We start from the raw sequence: 20,075 nt of genomic DNA, 5'->3' as shown, positions 1-20,075 counted from the left end.
GATAAAATATACAGCTATCTTAAAGCAAATTCTCTTCTCCCAATTGAACAAAAAGGTAACAGCAAAAATTCAAGAAGCACAAAAGACCAATTGCTGATTGATAAAATGATTCTTAAAAATTGCAAATGTAGAAAAACCAACCTTCATATGGCTTGGATAGATTATAAAAAAGCATTTGATTCGGTGCCTCATAGTTGGATTTTAAAATGCACAGAACTATTCGGTATTAGCGAAAATGTGCAAACATTTTTGCAATCCAGCATGAAAAACTGGAAAACAATGTTGGTTATAAATAGAGAAGAAATTGGAGAGGTAAACATAAAAAAGGGGCATCTTTCAAGGAGACTCATTATCTCCTCTATTGTTTATATTGTCGTTGATCCCCTTACCTAGAATTTTAAATAAAACTGCTCATGGTTATCAAACTGAGCAAAAGAGTGCAAAGATATCTCACCTTTTATACATGGACGATCTGAAGTTGTACGCAATATCAGAGAATGAACTTGGATCGTTGCTTAACCCTGTGCACATATTCAGTCAAGATATATCAATGGATTTTGGCTTAGACAAATGTGCAATTGCTGGAATAACAAGAGGAAAGTTTGAAGATATGAATGAAATTGAGCTGCTCAATGGTGAAATAATCAAGGCAATAAAATTCGAAGACAGCTACAAATATTTGGCAATTTTAGAAGCATCACAAATTCTGTACAATAAGATCAAAGAAAGAACTAGAGCAGAATACATAAGATGATTAAGAAAACTCCTTAAGTCAATGCTTAATGCTGGAAATTTGATAAAAGCAATTAATACTTGGGCCATACCTGTTCTGAAATATTCAGTAGGCATTGTTGAATGGACCCAGCTAGAGATGGAAGATTTAGATAGAAAAACTCGAAAATTAATGACAATGCACCATGCCCTCAATCCTTGCAGTGACATTGATAGGCTATATCTGTTACGCAAAAAAGGAGGTAGAGGATTATTACAAGTGAAGCAAGTTATTGAAGAAGAAAAATGAAATTTAAATGATTATTTGCAGCAAACAACAGAAAAATTTCTAATTGAGGTAAGGAAAGAGGGTTTATTTAAACCAACGGAGACAAAATTGGAATACAAAACCAACCAAGTAAAAGTGAGAATTGAAAGATGGAAAAATAAGGCATTGCATGGAAAATACCTTCACAGCATAGAGGACAGCACTGACAGCAACTTGACCTAGCAATGGTTGAGAAATGGAGCACTAAAGAAAGAAACAGAATCGGTAATTTTTGCAGCACAAGAACAGGCCATTAAAACCAACGTTATGAAGGCAAAAATATAAAAAATTCAAGAAGACAGTAAATGTAGATTGTGCAAAGAAAAGGAAGAAACGGTAGACCACATTATAAGTGGATGCAGCAAAATCGCACTAATTGAGTATCGTAAAAGGCATGATAACGTAGCTAAGATAATCCACTGGAATTTATGTAAAAAGTATGGGTTTGAAGTATCTAAAGACTATTGGAAGCATAAAGTTCACCAAAAAGTGGTCAAGAATGAAAAAGCTAAAATACTCTGGGATTTCAAAATCCAGACTGACAAAAGCTTGGAATGTAATACCCGATATCACAGTGGTTGAAAAAAGTGAAAACAAGGGTGTTAAGTTTATTGAAATATCGGTACCAGGAGATAGTCGGATTGACAACAAAGAAAATGAAAAAAATTACAAAATATCGCAATTTGCAAATCGAAGTTGAACGAATCTGGCAAAAGAAAATGCAAGTTGTTTCCATAATAATAGGTGCTTCGGGTGCCATCCCTAAAACATTGAAAAAACATTTAGAAGCACTCGAGTTAGATGGATTAAAAATTAATTGGGCAGCTGCAAAAGGCTGCTTTGTTTGGCACAGCTTTCATTTTCAGAAAATATTTCCACAACTCATAACCAGCCTTTTCTTAACTGAGGAAGCAAATCAAACTTTGATGAATATCATGTAATTATATTATTACAATATATTATTATTACAATTATTACATATTACAATATATATATATATATATATATATATATATATATATATATATATATATATATATATATATATATATATATATATATATATTACAACCTTTTTGTGGGTAGAGGAAAAAAATGGATGGATTTATTATTATTATTATTATTATTATTATTATTATTATTCAGGTATCCATGGAGTCAAAAGACTCATCGTGGGAGGTCCTTCCTAAGAAATACAAAGTATATCAAGACTCATCGAGGGGAGTTCCCCTTCTAAGAAACACAAAGTCTATCATACCACTCCTTGAACTCATTGACCATTCTTGCTCTCACCACTCCATCAGGCAATGCATTCCATGGTTCAACCACCCTCCATGCTCACAGTTTCCTTTTGTAACTTCTAGGGATGACCTCTTGTCATCACTCCTTCTCGCTGTTCAACCAAGCGAAAGAACTCCCCAGTGTCAACCCTGTAATCGCCTTTCAACAGTTTAAAAGTCTCAATCATATCACCTCTCCTTCTTCTATCCGCCAACTCTGTAGTCCACATTCCCTCAGCCAATCCTACATAACTATCATTGTACAGTCCTGAACCCACCTTTGTACCCTTTCCACAGTTAATTTATCCCCTTCAAATCCTGGGGACCAAATCTGGGAACAGTAGTCCAAGTGTGGTCTGATCAGGGTCTTATACAACGGAATGATAACTTTTATCTCTGCAAGTCAGTGTCCTTCTCATTATTGCAGCAATCCTCTGTGTTACCTTCACCACCTTTGCAATATGTCCCCTAAATTTCAGGTTTCTATCAATCATCAACCCCAGATCTCATCTCCCCTACTTCCTCCAGTATATCTCCCACCACAGAGTATGCAGCATCCCATCGATGTTTCCCAAACCTCAAGATCTTACATTTTGCTGCATTAAACTGAAACCCCCATTCATTTGCGCAACTATCTAGCTTATTCAAATCCTCTTGCAGGGCTGCCGCATCTGCACTATTACTAATAATCCTTCCCGGCTTCACATCATCTGCAAACAACCGAATATCCCCTTGCAATCCACTGACAATGTCATTGATATAAAAGTTAAACAATATATAGCACAACTCTTATACTAAACTGAATATCTGAATATTTTATATTTCTGTTGTGTGTATGTGTGTTTCCCTTAGATAATTTTATCATGCAACTAAAGCCACTTTCAATCCTTTGCAGGTTGAAATCAGCAAAAGTTATACAATGGCTGAATGGCGTGAAGATATAAAATCCATTCTATCAAAGTCAACTTCGTCTGATCAACATGGTGTCTTTCTTTTCTCTGATACCCAGATCAAAGATGAATCCTTCCTTGAGGATATAAATAATTTATTGAATGCTGGAGAAGTTCCAAATCTGTTTCCGCCTGATGAAAGAAATGACATAATTGAGAAAATGAGAATTATTGATAAGTATGTGATTAAGATATAATAACCAGTATCAGATATCATATATATATTTATCTGTCATTGTTTAGAATGAAATTTGACTATTTTTCTTTTCTTCTTTTTAAATTTAAGCTGTTATTTAATTTCATATAACTGCTTTAAACTCATTCACTGTTTTCACTGTCACCACTCTCTCTCCAAACAAAATCTTTACTTCTTACTCATCTTATATAGCATTTCTTTTGTGACTTCCAGGGATGACTGTTTGTCCTTATTATTATTTTTATTATCATCTGACCTCCATGAAGTTAAGACTCATCGTGGGAGGTCTGGCCTCTTTCATGCAAAAGTCATCGAACTATGCCTTAAATCCTTTCACAGTCTCTTTGCTCACCACACTTTCAGGCAATACATTCCACTAATCAGTCACCCTCCATGCAAAGAACCCTCTTCTCACTCCTTTGCTCATATACTCTTTATACAGCTTCCAGGAATGGCCTCTAGTTTTACTCTTGTTCCCTCTACTCTATGAAAAATCTCCACATTAATCTGGTAAAAGCCCTCACCAACTTATGTGTCTCAAACACATCCCCTCTTCTTATTCTATTTACAAGACTCTGTAAGCTGCATTCCCACAATTCTCTTGATATCTGATATGTCATAGACCTGACACTAACTTATTAGATCTCCCTTGGACCCTCTTCAGTTCATTCTTATTCCCCTGAAAACCAGGAAACCAAATCTTTGCACAGTAGTCCAGACCTGATCAGAGCCTCAATACAAGAGAACCATAACTCTATGCTTTTGCATGTCAGTGTCTTCCTTATGATTTCCATAATACATTGGGACATTCTTACAATTTAATCAATGTGATCCCTAAACTCCTTTCTATCCACCACCATTTTCAGATCTCTCATCTCTTCTACTTCCTTCAAAATTTCTCCATGATGAGTCTGCCGACTCCATGGAGAGTGCAATAATAATTAATTATATGCTTTTCATTCCAACCTTGCATACCAAATTTCAAGACCTTGAAGTTTGCAACATCAAATCAATAGCTCCACTCACATATTCACATTCTCCTGCAAAGTCTCAACACCTACTCTACGTCTCATAGTTCTCAACTTTGCAGCATTGCAAACAGCTGCACATCTCCATTAATGCCAGTCCCAATGGCATTAACATACAATTTAAACAATAATTGTCCCAAAACAGATCCCTGTGCCACTTCACTAGTGACCTTCCTCTTTGGGATACCACTCTACCTTACACAATCTGCTGACCTATTTAACAGCCAATCAGCTATCCAACTCACTAGTGTGTTATCTAATCCCAATCTGTTTCAATTTAGCTGCTATCTTGTCATGTGGCAGTCTATTAAAGACCTTTTGAAAAATTCAAGCACCTCTATATATGTATCCCCCCCCCTTATCTGGCGATTTGTTCAGATTGTAGTAGTTCAAAACAAATTAGTAAACCATGATTTTTCCCTTAACAAACTTATTCTGACCCTCATAGAGAATACTGCTATTATCAACCCATTTCTGAATCCTAGTCCTCTCCAATTTCTTTAACTCCTTAACAACAACTTTAGACACACACACACACACACACACACACACACACACACACACACACACACACACACACACACACACACACACACACACACACACACACACATTGGCCTATAATTTGCAGTCTTGGTCTTATCCCCCCCCCCATCCTTTGTGAAGTGAAACACTTTCCATTCCACTGGGACTTGCCCAGTTGCAAGATTCATGCTAAGCAGGTGCACCAAAGATGTCATTAATTCCATAATTCCTTCATGACACATGGCAATATGTTGCCAAGTGTTATTGCCTTATTAACATCAGGGTTACTTAATTCCTCTTATGCTTCCTGTTCATTCACCATAAGTCCCTCTTCCACCATACCCTCTAAACTCCAAATTCTTATGATGTAGCGTTCATCAGGATGAAATATATCAATAAACTGATCATTGAATATTCAACTATATCATCAGTCTATTTCAATTCTTTGTACCCTATGAAAAATCGTCCCAGTGTACACCAAACTGTAGTTTGCATTCACCCTCTATCTTCACAATCAGGGCCGGCAGAAGCGGGCATGTAGAGCATGCGGGCGCCGCTACGAAGGGGGTGCCGCAGCCGGGACACAGTTTGTAAGTTCATTTTTAAGAAACAAAATTTTTATCAGAAAAAGAAAAAATTCTTAGAATGATCAATATTAAAATAAATAAGGCCAGATACACCGAATAATAAAAAAAAAATTTATATTGCCGCCTCTTTGATCAGCCAGCTGTTTATAATTTTGCAGCGAGAACAGGCAAAATGCTTGCTTGCAGAATGTTGTGTCTACTGCAGTCTATCTAAAGTGCAACAGTGAACGGTTTTTATGTGCAGAAACGAATTTTCGTACAAAACATTTGTTGCTAGTTAACCAGTCATAGGGTACACATCTCAGTAGGCTACTGACAGTAGTGCAGTGCTAACCATTATTTCATCTCTGTGTCATGTTGTCATCTCAGTAGGCTACTGACAGTAGCGCAGTGCGGACTATTATTTTGTTTCTGTGTCGTGTTGTGTAATAATTTCTTGTGGATATAAAATAGAAATGGAATCAAAAATTAAAAAAAGTTATCCTGTGCACAAAATCGTAAGTGTCATGCTGCGAAAGAAGCAGCTATTAAGAAACAAACTGAGGCTCTTAATAAATTTGTTAAAATATTAAAATATTTGATGCGGATTGTAAACAACTCGATACATCAGAAATCAGAGTTGAAGAACTCTGATTTCTGATGCACATCATCCAGTTTTCATGAAAGTACTATTGCAACTATTGAACAAGATAACAAGACGCATGATTTTAGTGAAAAATAGCTAGGAGAAGATTTAGTTGTAGTTGACCACGAAACTAATGCATTGTTAGTCTCTGTAAATTTAGAAGATCCAGGTGAATGGGGAACTATTGATGAAAAATCACGAGTTGTTTTAATTGAAATGGGGCCTGTTCAAAAGAAAAATATAATATATACCAGAGATACATTTGGTCATAAATTTGGCAACACGTATTATAATTGAAAAATGGAAAACAGTGATCTCGTGCCAAGAACATAGCTCATTTATTCCGAAACTTTAAATTCTGTTTTTTGCTTTTGTTGCAAACCTTTCGCACCTACCGAATCAAGTAGTCTTGTAGAAGGCTATAACGATTGAAGAAATGTAAGTACAACACTGCATAGACATGAGACTAGTTTAACTCACATGAAAAATTTCTTAAAATGGAAGGAACTTGATAAAAATTTAAAAAACAAAACTACTATTGATTGCCAGATTCAAAGCGTATATGAAATGGAAAAGAAACATTGGACGAGTGTTTTAGTACACTTGATTGAAATTATAAAATTCCTCGGTAGCCAAAATTTAGCTTTTCGCGAATTATCTGATAAATTATATGAAAGGAATCACCGCAATTTTTTAAAATTAGTGGAACTGTTTGTGAAGTTTGATCCCATTATGGAAAATCCTGTTGAAAGGGCCCTACAACGAAACAATAGAGTACACTAATTTAGTAAGGACAGTCAAAATTAAATATTGGAAACTTTAAGTAATGCAATCAGGGATAAAATTTTATTATCAATTCGAAAATCTAAATATTATTCCATAATTTTAGACTGCACACCTGATGTAAGTAAAACTGAACAAATGACCATTATTATTCGTTTTGTTTCCTGTGACAATGGAATTGTCAAGATCAGGGAAAACTTTTTAGGTTTTGCAGATATATCAGATTCCATAGGACGTGGTTTATGTGCAACAATAATGGAACAACTGGAAAAATGGAACATTTCCATTGAAGACATGCGAGGTCAAGGGTATGGGGCAAACATGGGCTCCAAAATTTGCTTTTGAACAAAAATCCTCGAGCGTTTTATGTGCCATGTGCTGCTCATACTCTAAATTTAATCATTAACGATGCAGCCAAAGATACAATTAGTTTCTTTGCAATTATTCAAGAAATATACAATTTCTTTTCATTCTCTTACAAAAGTTGTGCAATCCTTTTAAAGTTCGTAAAAAATTAACATTGAAACAGCCATCAGATACGCGATGGGAAAGTAAAATTAATGCAATCTGCCCTCTACGATATCAGTTACGAGAAATTTATGATGCACTTTTTGAAATTTTAAATAATGAAAATTTTAATAAAGAAACTCAGCATGAAGCACAAACATTATGTGCTAAAATAAAGGACTACAAATTTATTTGCTCTCTTATAACTTGGCATGATTTACTTAACAGAATAAACCCTGTGAGTAAAATGCATCAAGACAAAAATATAAACATTACACTTGCTTTAGAATCTATCGAAAATTTAAAAATATTCTTACAAGAATATCGATCAGATACAAATTTTAAAGAAGTTCTAAAAACGGCAAAAGAACTGAGTGAATATGTAGAAGGAGAACAAGAATTTAAAACTGGTACAAAAGTTTGACGATGAAAGAATTCACGACAATTTGACTAAGAGCATCGTGATGAAATGGCACAATCGCCAGAAGATAAATTTAGAGTGAATGTGTTTTATACGCTTCTAGATGTTGCAATGTGTTCATTAATAGAATATTTTGAACAAATAAAAACATATTATGATAATTTCAATTTCTTGTATAGATTACTACGAATTAATAATGAAGATTTACAAAAAAATTGTGACACGAATTAAAGATTCTCTTGAAGGACGGTGACAATAAAGACGTAAATGCAATAGAACCGAGTTATGTGCTTTCCGGGATATTTTTTGGAAGAATAATTTAAATATTCAAAACCCTTTCGATATTCTTAATTTTATTGTGTCCAATAATTTATCTTTTGCTAACTTTTCAATTGCTTTAAGAATACTATTAACCTTACCTGTTAGTGTAGCGAGTGGTGAACGTTCCTTTTCCAAGTTGAAATTGATTAAAACCTACTTAAGAACAATAAAGACCAAAAAAAGCTTGTTAGTTTGTATTGAAAATGATATATGTACAGAATTAGATGTTAAGACTATTATTTCTAATTTTGTAAATATGAAATCAAAAACCCTAAAATTTAAATTCAAATATTTCAAGTATATTTATGTAATTTAATTTATTTTCTGTTATTCTGTAATCATGTTATTTTTTGAATACTTATATTAAATGTTCTAATTATTTCTGAATTCTTTTCTTATTTTCTCATCTATCTTGAGTTTCTTTTATTTTCCTAAAAGATAGTTCCACTTATAAAAATTATTAAAAAATTTTTACAAGTTACTAAGAATTTAGTAACTTGTAAAATGCAAGAATTTTTTAAACTTTAGTTCAAATAAATTTTAACTTTAATTAAAATTCATTTTAATTTTGTTATCGATTCGGGTCAGTGAGAAGGCTATAATCCCTGTGTCATTATATTCAACGATTAAAGTGAAGTGGCTTTATCAAAATTTGCTTTAACTTTTGAGAATTTTTTGAATATTCGTGTTTTTAAAGATTATCCTGCCTAGTCAACACTTCGTTACATTTAGCGAACCAACGTGTGGCTGTTCTGTCAAAATTTATTTAAGAAATTTCAAATAATTTAAATTTTTATTATCGTAAAAGAACCACACACGCCCATATCTTTCCATGGGCGCTTAGATAGAAACTGCATACGGGCGGCAAAGACTCTACCACCGGCTCTGCTCACAATCAATTTTGTGCAGTCCTGATATTATATTGATTATTCTCATCTGCACCCTTGCCAAGGTTACTTCATCTCCTACAAATCCTGATGAAGAGATCCAAGCACCTTGATTCAGATATGATCAGGACTTCATGATATGGAATCACTAGTATTTTATATCTGTTAGTCAGTATCTTGCTCCTCCATATTGCAGCATTTCTTTCAGTTGTCTTCACAACCTTTGCAATATATCCTCTGAACTTCAAATTTTAATCTACAATCACTTCATTGATCCAATAAGATTCATTGCTCCCTCCACTCCTTCCAGCAAATGTGTATGAAATATCCATCTATGAATCCCAAATTTTAAAACCATATATTCAGATTTATTAAACTGATATTATTGTTTATTTACTTATCTTTCCAGCTTATTCAAATGCACATCTGTACTTTACTGATAACCCTCATGAGCTTCACATCATTGTTAACACATTTGCTGCCACACTACTTCGGCATGGTCTGTTCCTGTACGCTGAGCAATTTCACTTCTTCAAGGTCAGTACGGTAATCTCATTGCCTGCGGTAAGCGTCATATGAGTATACTCGTAGTTGGCTTGTGCAGAGCATATACCATCTATGAGAATACACAGTTTTGATGCTAGCTCCACAAGCCAAGCATTTTCACTTCTTCAAGGTCAGTACAGTAATCTCGTTGCCGGCGGTAAGCGTCATACCAGTATACTCGTAGCTGGCTTGTGTAGCTGGTTTACCAACTACGTGTATACTCGTAGTTGGCAGCGAACGTGTTAAACAACTGAATATTTTTGTATAACCATTGAGAATATCATTGGCATAAAAATTGAATAGTCCATCTTTATGTAATAGTTCCACCTTGTAGAAATCCACTTGTAACCTTCTTCCTCCATGATACTGCTTCCACATACTATTCTCTACTATCTATCAGAAAGCCCAATCCAATCTACCAGACTGATATTTAGATCCATATATGTTGCAACTTAAATACCAGCTTGTGATGTACCACTCTATTAAATGCTTTTCTAAAAGCATCTGCTGCTCGTGTTACACTATTATAAAATGAAACAATGCTGCCCTACATAAATAATATTGCTCTCATCTGGCAACTCTATATATGAGTACTTCAACATTTTTCTAAAATATTAACATCTAGAAGATATACAAACTAACCTATTTAATAGCTCCATTTTACCACCACCCTTATGCAATGGCACTATCTTATCTTATTTCCCATACTTAGCAACTTGCCCGTTGCAAGATTTTCATTTAACGACTAATGATACAGTCACTTCCATAGCACATTCCCTTAAAACACAAAGTGAAATCCCATGAAATCCTTACTAATATCTAGAGTGATCAGTATTCAAATATATATATCCTCTTCTTTCACTTCTTATCCTTCACTACTTCTTATTCTGCTAGGAATAAAGCCTACTTGACTCTATTTGAACATCCTAATAAAATGTTCAGTATAAAGCTCTCAACTTCCCATCCCATCTCAATCCAGCAAGATGATCCATTTTTTCCAGTTCTACTGGCCACATAGCTAAAGAATTTCTTCTGATTTTCCTTGGATTACAATCCTAGTCTTCTCTTGTATTGTAATTTTTCTTCTCCATATTAAACTAGTCACCTTCACTCTGAGTTTTATATTTCTCTTCCTATTCTACCCCTACGCTTTCCATAATTTCTTTTTTATCTGCAATTCCTGTTTGATTTTCTTCTGGTTTCATCTGTTTTATCCCAAATTGCTTTATCTTTTTCACTTCAGGTATTCATTCTGCTTTGCTGTTAACAAATATTTCTTACCTCTCTGTTTCCGACACACTACTGACCTCTCTTCCTTTAAATTCTTTCATCCATTGCTCTTCTGTTCCAAATTGCTTTCCATGTCTACTATAGTTTCCTCCCTTATAATTCCACATAAATTTCTTTTCTGCAGGTCTTCTTCATCTTCTAAATCAGGACTACATGGTCACTCTCTTCAACTTGGACAAGTACTGGTGCTGTGATCAAAACTCATGATCCTTGTGTTCCCTCCAAATACATTCTAGTAATAATTGTTGTCCCTCAAGAAGTCTAATAATTTGGTTCCCTTAGTATGTTGCTACTTCTCCCATTTTATACCATCATAGTTGAAGTCCTCATAATGATCACTAACTTTCCATTTGCCAAATTTACCTAAAATCTCCTGCTCATCACAGTCTGTATTTCTCTACTTTAGCAACATCTTGCTAAATACCTTGTACTTTCAACCTCTCCCTCAAAAATATACTCTGAATCCCCATTGGTGTTATTATAACTGTGATTCTGTACCCAGATGGGGAACAGTTCATCTCTTACCATAAGTAACACTCAACCATCCCATTTACCTTTCCTATTCTTCCTAACTGTTCTTTACTCTTCAATTTCTATTCCTGTCAGGACAGTTTTCTGTGTAAACCAAGTTTTACTGATACCAACAATCTTCTGTCAATACCAAAAATGCATTCTCTTCATTCCTAATACTCCTGGCATTTATATATATAGAAAAAACATTGCATTGTCTGCATTGGCATAGCTATTATTATTCTCTGCAGACTCCTTTTGGCTCTGCAATATAGTATACACCCTCTAATTTCCCAAGCCACTATCCCCATATGAAGCTATCTCTTCTACCTTCCAGAAAATAAGTCCAATAAATTTTAAAAAAGATCTGAAAACAAGTGTGATACACTTTGTGCTGTCTAAGGTGAACCTTAGGCCACTGGTTCTTAACCTTTTAGTAGTTGCGGCCCCCTAGGTTGTAGTAACATAATAATAATTAAACTTGTAGAAAGTTTTTTATCTCTGGTATACTATACATTAAAGATACCAAGCAATTTTATAAACTTGGTTTTAATCCTTTTTCCCAAGTAAGCAAATAGACAGGTAAGTAAAGTTTGCACTTGAAGTATTTTCAGGTGCAAACTTTACTTACTGAGGCAAAACTTTACTTTACTTACAAACTTTACTTTACTTACTGAGGCAACTCATGGTAAAGGTGGAGTAAGCTCTGATCATTTTCCCTTAGTAGCTCCCCTAATGCAAAGCACATCTCCCTGTGGACTTGTATGATGCTATGCATTAAGGGAAGGGCCATTACCCAGATCAGTTTCGGGTGAGAAAGTAAAGATGCCATCATTGGCCTATTGAAAAATAAAAGGGGTCAGAGTGCCTCCCCCGAAGAGAAGAAAAAGAAGAGCAAGGAAGTGATAGAGAGGCTAAGGTTGGGTGCTGAGGGGAGGGGAAGGAGAAAAGGAGAGGAATGGGAATGGGATGGGAAGGGCCGGTGGGGAAGAAGAAGAAAAATAGACCTCCGCTCATAATGCTCATCTTGCTAGCTCAATGCTATCAGATGATAACTGTTCACCCAAACCAGATATCTATCTCATAAGATCAAAGGGACCACGGAGGTAACCGGGGCCCAGGTGATCCGTCCCTTTAGGGCAGACTGCCTCGAGTAGGCTTGCGCTGCCTGGATTCTTCCTCAGAGTTACCCCCGTGGGAGATCAAGGAACAAAGTAGACCTCATAGGGGGAAGCAAAGACCAGAAGCATGGCTGGAAGTGGAGATGCTGCTGCAGATGAAGATGTTAAAGCAGCAGCAAACAGAACTTGATGGTGTTATTTCTGTTAGTGCATAGGATAGGAGGTGTACACCTCCTATCCTGTACATTGAATATTAAATCTGGTGTCACCCAAAGCCTCTCGCCTCTCTCTCTCTCTCTCTATAGATGTAGAAATCTCCTCAAAGAGCTATAAAACTTGTAGAGGATGGCTTGAGAGAGTTACAACAGACTGGGAGGGTTAGCACGGTTAGAAGATTTCTTCCTTACCTTTCAGATGTGGTATTTAATCTCATTAATCATGAATACCAGTAACTTTGCTTGTAGATGACCGTGGGGCAAACTGCAGGGGGATGATTTGTTCCTGCAGTAGGGGGGGGGGATGCAGAGTGCATCGCTTAACCTCCTCCAGATGTTGTTGGATAGAAGACACTCGTAGAAGGCATGCTCTATGGCGTCCAAGCCCCAGCAGAGGTCACAGACAAGGTTCCTGGTGTTGTGGAACCTCCAGATGTTAATGTTAACTGGAAGGTGGCTGTAGGCTATCCTCCACGCCAGGGAGGTCATGGAGGTCATCAAGAAAGGGAGGTCCTTTCTTGATGGGTAGCCTCGATGGAGAGGTGGCCGAAGAGGATGTTGTTGTCAATCCCTAGATCCGGAACGTCGGTATGGAGGATGTTGAAGACGTGGTCGTACCAAGTCGCTGTTTCGGATCCTGGTGGTGTTAATACCTGACGAGCAGAGTAGTTGTATAAGCTGGCAAATCTGTTGTAGTCTTCGCGGACAATATCCGTTTTGGGACTGTGATCCCAAACAGGGGAAGCTTGAAACATAAGAAATACTGCACAGGATATTTGCAGGATACTGCAAACTAAACATCTGCAAGGATGTTTAGTTTGCAGAATCTTGCTGAGATGAAAGGTGGTATTACTTAGGTATCTGATGTTAAGGACAGGAAGGCCGAAGCCTCTCCCCCCCCCCCCTTGTCTGGAAGTTGAAGGATCTTAATGCCAACTTCTTGGTGTAGATTGCCCCAGAAGAACTTCAGGGGTTTTCTGTAGAGCCAGATTTCCTAATCCTCGCTGATGTTGGTAAGCATACGATGGTCTTGATCACAGTCAGTTGCCCTGGAGGAGAGTGACTGTCCATTTGACTAGTCCTTGAGGCTCTCAACTGTAGTGTTTATGAGATGTTGCATGGCGAGTATGGGCTGTGCAACAAATGGGATCCCCAGGATGGTGTGTGGGGGGGGGGGGGGATCCTTCTGTAAGGACAAGACCCATGGGAATATTATTTGGGTCCCAGGCTCCATACGTCTTGATCTTAGTTTTGTCAGGATTTAATGTTAGTCCCGACACTTTGAACTTCTCTAAGGTGTTGAAGAAGTTCCATATGGAGTTGTTGTCCCTGAGGGTGGCCACCACATCGTCTGCATAGGCTATTATTTTGGAGTCATCCGTGGTGAGCGGTAATGGAATCCCTCTGATGGCACGTGAGTTCTTAACTGCCTGTAGGAATGGCTCAAGGGCTGGTGCGAAAAACAGCGTACTAGGAGGACAACTTTGTTTGATCCCCTTTCTTGATGTTAGTAGGGTCGGATAAATGTCCGTTGATGAGGAGGCAGGTGGAACTGTTGTTGTAGCCTCCTCTAATTATGGAAAGTATTCCACTGTTGACCCTGACTTTCTGCAGGATGTTGAACAGAAAGGAGTGCCAGATGCTGTCGAATGCTCGGTTCAGATCAATGGATAACAATGCCATCAGCCAGGAACACCATACACCTGTGTGCTCTTGATGACATACTTCATCTCAACCTTCAGTCTGTCATTTAGAACATGGGTGAGGATCTTGTAATCCGTGTTCGACAGACTGATAGGTCTCCAGTTTTTGATGTTGGCTAGGTCTCTGTTGGGTTTTGGGATGAAGACGGTATGACGTTCCAAGAACTCTCGCAGCACGTTTCCAGTGTTGAGGAAGTTGTTATAGAGTGCCACGAGAATGGGAAGGATGAAATCCCAGGCTTCACGATAGAGTTCTGTGCCTAGTTCTTCTGGCTCAGGTGCTTTCTTTGTTCTGCATTGTTTGAAGGTTGATATTACTTCAGCCACTGTAATTGGTGCATCCAACCCTACTTGGATGTGCGCATGGAAGGAGTCAACGTTCCGACAGGAGTAATCCTGGGGGCGGGGCACTGTTGTCTTGATGGAGTTGACTGTAGTACCCCCAGAAGGCATTCAGGATGTCAGGTGTTATGGTATATGTACACCCGCCTTCACTGATGGTGGTGATGGTTTGCTCCTGTCGAAAACTGATATAGCGCATGTTTTAAAAGGCAGCTGATTGTCTGTCTTCTGAGCACAGGTGGAGTCTGATCTTCATGTTCCCTTTTTCCACTTGCTTCTGCCTCTCCATTTCGATGGCGAGATTAACGTCACAGATGGCATTGTGACAAGGAAAGCCTTGGCGTTGGCTGGCCACGAACCAGCTTCGCTCGTTGTAGAGATTACAGACCCTGAGATCTTCGATGGAAGGCACATTCTTGGCCCCATTTGATCATATGTTCTTTAATGGAGTTTTTAAGTTGTGCCCATGTTTCCCAGTCCCAGCCAGTAGAGCTCCAGGTGGAGCACAGTTGATGAAGCTTGTCCTGAGGACAGGGACGGGAAGTTTGGTGGTAATTTCCAGGGGCCCGGACCAAGCCTTGTGCCGATTCCTCAGCTTGTCCATGTGTAATTGTAACAGTAGGGATTGTGAGCCCTCCAGATGCCTGTGAGCTGGATTTCTGAGGTGAATTTCCAGTTGCCTGTAGCCAGCAGTGCCTAAGTTGGAATTTCCCCCTATTTTGTCATAGGCCAGGTCCGCCACTCAGTTAAAGTCCCCCATCAGGATGACATGATGGACACCATGCAAATAAGTATAAATCGACTTGAGGAATGTTGATCTTGATGGTGGATCTACTGGGGCGTAGATGTTGATGAACCTAGTGGTACAGCCCCGGTACTTCCAGTCGATGGTGAGAACTCTCCCTTCTGCATCCCTCTGGATGTTATGGAAGGCTCTGAGGAGGGTGGCTAGCATAAGTACCCCCCCCATCTTACCGCTGTGTCTATTGCCGAAGCTCCAGAATGATGTTAAGGGGTACTTTTGGCTCGGTTCTTGCATATCCCTGTAGTGGAAAAAGTGTGTTTCTTGCAGGAACAAGAGCTGGATATTAAAAGCTAGCATTAGCTTCCACACCTCCTCCTGTTTAGATGGCAAATGGAGCCCTCTGATGTTGAGTGTGGCAACAGCATTATGAGGCTTTACGATGTTATACCTGGCCTAAGTTCTTAATTTGCAACTGTTTGACATACTTGATCAAGGATTCGATATGTTGGGGGGAGGCAGAAAATCCACCCCCCCTGCAAACTGGCTTCCAGTTTCATACACAAGCTCGAGAGGACCTCAAACTCGAGTCAACTATTTTTAATTATGAAGCTGGTGATCTTATTGTCAGATGTTTTGTAGTCATATCCATTAAACTGGAAGTCAGTATATTTGCTTATTTCAGAGTTAACACTTTCTTTTCGTGGGAAGGGGTTTCCACCTCCATTTCAGACCTCGGATGTTGTGTCTGTACCAGCAGTGCTAACACCAGCAGGTGTTAGCTTCTCCTAGAGTGGCTTCTATGCTTTTTTTCTTTTTTTGGAGAATTCTCCTTCTTCCTTTTCTTAGGTGGTTCCTTTGGGGGGTGGAAATTGTTGTTGTTGTTTCTTTTCTATCTTCATTTCTTGTGCATGGGGGATGCTGGCTACTGCAGGGGAGGTCTTGGGAGTGTCGACAGATGAAGCCTCCTCTAATGTTGTTGTTGATTAGGTGGTAGTTGGTGGAATGCTAACCTTGTCTTCATTTGTATCCTCAGTTGTTGGCTATTCTTCCATCATTGGTGGTGGTAAAGTGGAAGTAACTGAGAGGGAAACCGTTTCCTCAGTGGATGTTGTTGCTGCGGGGGGGTGACAGTTTCTTCTGCTGTTGTTGCTGCAGGAGGCTTTTTAATTTTACCCAAGACTATCTGGGCAAATGTTTTTTCCCTCGCTGGTGTTAGCAAAGTTCTGGAAATTCTGTGACGTCTGTTGTAGGTTGCAGGCTAAGTGGTTCAATAGGCACCCCTGCCCACTCTGCAAATGTGCGCAGAGAACATGATGTTATTTTTTGTTCTGTGCTTCAGCACTTTTGGCAGGGGTGTGGGCACTGACTGGAGATGTGGCCCACGGCAACACAGCTGAAGCACTTGGCTCAGGGGCAAATCAATGCCACCGAGCTGCACCACGAACACTGTCTCTACACTCCGAAGTAACTTACCATGTCACGCAACGTGCTGATGTTGACAAAGTTGGGCACTGGTTGTTGCATTTCCATAGTAAAAGTTACTTCTCTGGAGTACCAAGCGGGATTCCCCTTGGAGACGCTCTTCTTTATGTTGCTCACTTTCCTCCCACTTGCTGAATGTCTGTATGAGCACGTTGTCTCTGGCTTCCAAGTATTCCATGGGGAAGTGCTCGATTTTAAGATGTCACACTTGTGATCCACCATGATTGGGATCACTTTTTTCCCCTGGACAGGGAAACCCTCTAAACATTTTATCTCTCAATGTGACATTCTTGACTACAATCAAATATCATCCTCCTCCATAGGGGGTAAAGGAGTAGTTATCTACTCCTTTACCCCCTATAATATTAACTCCTGTTAGCTCCTTGAGTGTTTTTGAAAGGACTCTGGGATCCTCCATACCTGGGATCTCCACTCCTAAGGTCCTAGGGGGGGGGGGGGAATCATCCTACTCATGTTACTGGACTTTGCGTTCTGAAAGTAGGAAAAAAAAAAAGAAATTAAGAATCTAGAGACTCTAGTCCCATAGTGCTATAAAGCACTATCAGCAGGTTAGTAGTTAGTAATAACAGGCAAGAAAAACACAATATAACAACATTAGTAAATATTAAGCAAAAATACAATATAACAAGTAAACTAGCAAATCAAATGCAAAAATCCTCTCGCAATCCAAAAGCGTCAGTGGGACCAGACCCTGATATACCAAGTTTGAAGTATATGCAGAACTTATACATTTTGCCTATACAAGTTGCCACAAGGTACTGTGACCTTATTAAATAAAAATCTCAGGATGAGAGAAAGATGTAGAAAGTTTTTTTACCTTGGGTATACTATATGTTAAAGATACCAAGCAATTTTATGAACTTGGTTTTAATCCTTTTTCCCAAGTAAGCAAAAAGACAGGTAAGTCAAGTTTGCAGTTTGTGCCTGAAGTATTTTCAGGTCTGAGGCAACTCATGGTAAAGTTGGAGTAAGTTCTGATCAATTTCCTTTAGTATAAAAAGTAAAAAGGATTAAAACCAAGTTTATAAAATTGCTTGGTATCATCAACGTATAGTATTCCCAAGGTAAAAAACGTTCTACATCTTTCTCACATCGTGAGATTTTTATTTCATAAGGTCAAAGTATCTTGTGGCAGCTTGTATAGGTAAAATAACAACATGATTGGATAAAGGATATTGAAAAACAATTCAACAACACTCCAGAAGACTTTGTCATAACAATGGAAATGATTCAAGGGCAAGCAGTTAAAGAAATGGTATGCATCAAGCAAAGATGCACAGGATTGAAGAGTGGATGACAACCAGAAGAACATTTCTGATTTTGAAAGACAAAGAGGAGGACCTGTTCCAAGTAATTATTGTGCAGTAACATGAATGAGGAAGGACATAGGCATCTGAAGATATTGCTGTTCTGAGCAAGTCAGTGTGTCCCAGGGAGGATGGTAGCAGGGGTGGCCTCTTGTGGGAATGGGTACTTGAAAGAAGGGAGACAACATCAGCTAACACTGAGCCCAGTCGAGTCTAGAGGGGATAATGCTGGGTATAGAAACAATGGCATTTATATGCTTTATACTAATGCCAGGAGTATCTGGAATAAGGGAGAGTAATTGGTGGTGCAGATAGCATCAGCTATTATATCCTCTTCTGTCAACAATATCTCAGTGTTCCAAATAACAGGAATAGAAGTCGCTGGGTACAGTATTTTTCAGCAGGATAGGCAGGGAAAGCATGATGGTGGAGTACTTCTTATGATAAGTGATTACCTATATATCCTCTAAGAGTGGAGACTTGGGAAGGCAGTGGCATTAATAATTTTGAAAGCATATGGTGTGAGGTACAGGTGGGCAAGACAGGATATTTAGTGGAGTGTTGTACTGACCCAGGAGTACAGAGGATGGGAACCAGGAAATGTTTAGACACTTGAGTTTGGCAAGTGCAAGAAGAATGATTGTCATAGGATATTTTAACTACAGTAGTATAAATTTGGGAGAGGAAGATGCATGTAGCAATAAGGGAATGGAATTTCTAGAATTCTTGAGGGACAAATGTCTTAGGCAACATGCATTGAAGGGAACAAGAGGTTCAAGATTTCTGCATTTCGTTATAGCATCAGAAGAGTTGATAATAACTGAGATGACATCTCTCCCACCAGTTGGAGAGAGTGACCATATGGTTTTGACTTGGAAAATGAATAGACATGCAGGAGTATCAAAGAGACAGGAACGTATGTGGAATTATAAGGCAGGTGATTATAATAGTCTAAGACGTCAACTTGGGGAAGTTTCATGGAGGGAGGAATTGGAAGGCTAGAATATCATTAGTGCATTAGAAATTATGAAAGAATATTTGTTTAGCAGCAATGATAAGTTGTATACAACGAGTTAAGAAGAGGACACAATTTGGAGTAAAGTGGATGACAAGCAATATTAAACAAGAATTACATGCGAAAAAGAGGCTACAGCAGAGATGTAAGGAGACAGGTGAAGAGGAAGATGCATGAAGAGTATAAGACACAGGCCAGAAGAGTGACTAGTATGGTAAGGAAGACAAAACTATAACAAAACAAAACAAAACTATTTTAGAAGGTAAGCTATAATATATGAGGAGATTGGCCCTGAGATCCAAAGAAATTCCTTGGGAATTTTTTTTATATATGTGGCCAGTAGGAGGAGAAATGACTGTGGAAGAATGATATTGTGCGATAAAAATGGGAATAGAGTGACTGATGTAGAGGACATAGTGATTTTGTTCAATGATCACTTTATTGGAGTATTTCATCCTGGAGGAGTCAGTTTTAATGCTAGAGGGATAGGGCAGGTTGAAGGTTTAACAGTACAGGAGGAGAGTGTGTTTCAAATACTGAGTACTCTGGATGTCAGTAAAGCTTTGGGACTGGATGGTATTTCACCACAAGTTTTGAGAGAATGTTCTAGGGAACTGACAGTGCCTTTG

The 20,075-nt window shown here is 38.3% G+C and overlaps 1 protein-coding gene across 1 annotated transcript in view; it reads left to right on the top strand.

Annotated features, from left to right (window-relative positions):
• The window catches only part of Dhc36C (Dynein heavy chain at 36C), a 1,350,914-nt gene that overhangs the window by 623,017 nt on the left and 707,822 nt on the right, over positions 1 to 20,075 (top strand). Inside the window, 1 exon segment of the mRNA XM_090395101.1 lies at positions 3,215 to 3,447. Coding sequence (XP_090251227.1) covers positions 3,215 to 3,447 — 233 coding nt within the window.

This window comes from Typopeltis vanoorti, chromosome 7, assembly GCF_054136105.1.
Source record: "Typopeltis vanoorti isolate ZY-2024b chromosome 7, IOZ_Tvanoo_1.0, whole genome shotgun sequence".
Classification (NCBI taxonomy): Eukaryota; Metazoa; Arthropoda; class Arachnida; order Uropygi; family Thelyphonidae; genus Typopeltis; species Typopeltis vanoorti.
The sequence above is the reverse complement of the archived record's forward strand: the minus strand, read 5'-3'. Positions and strand labels throughout refer to the sequence as shown.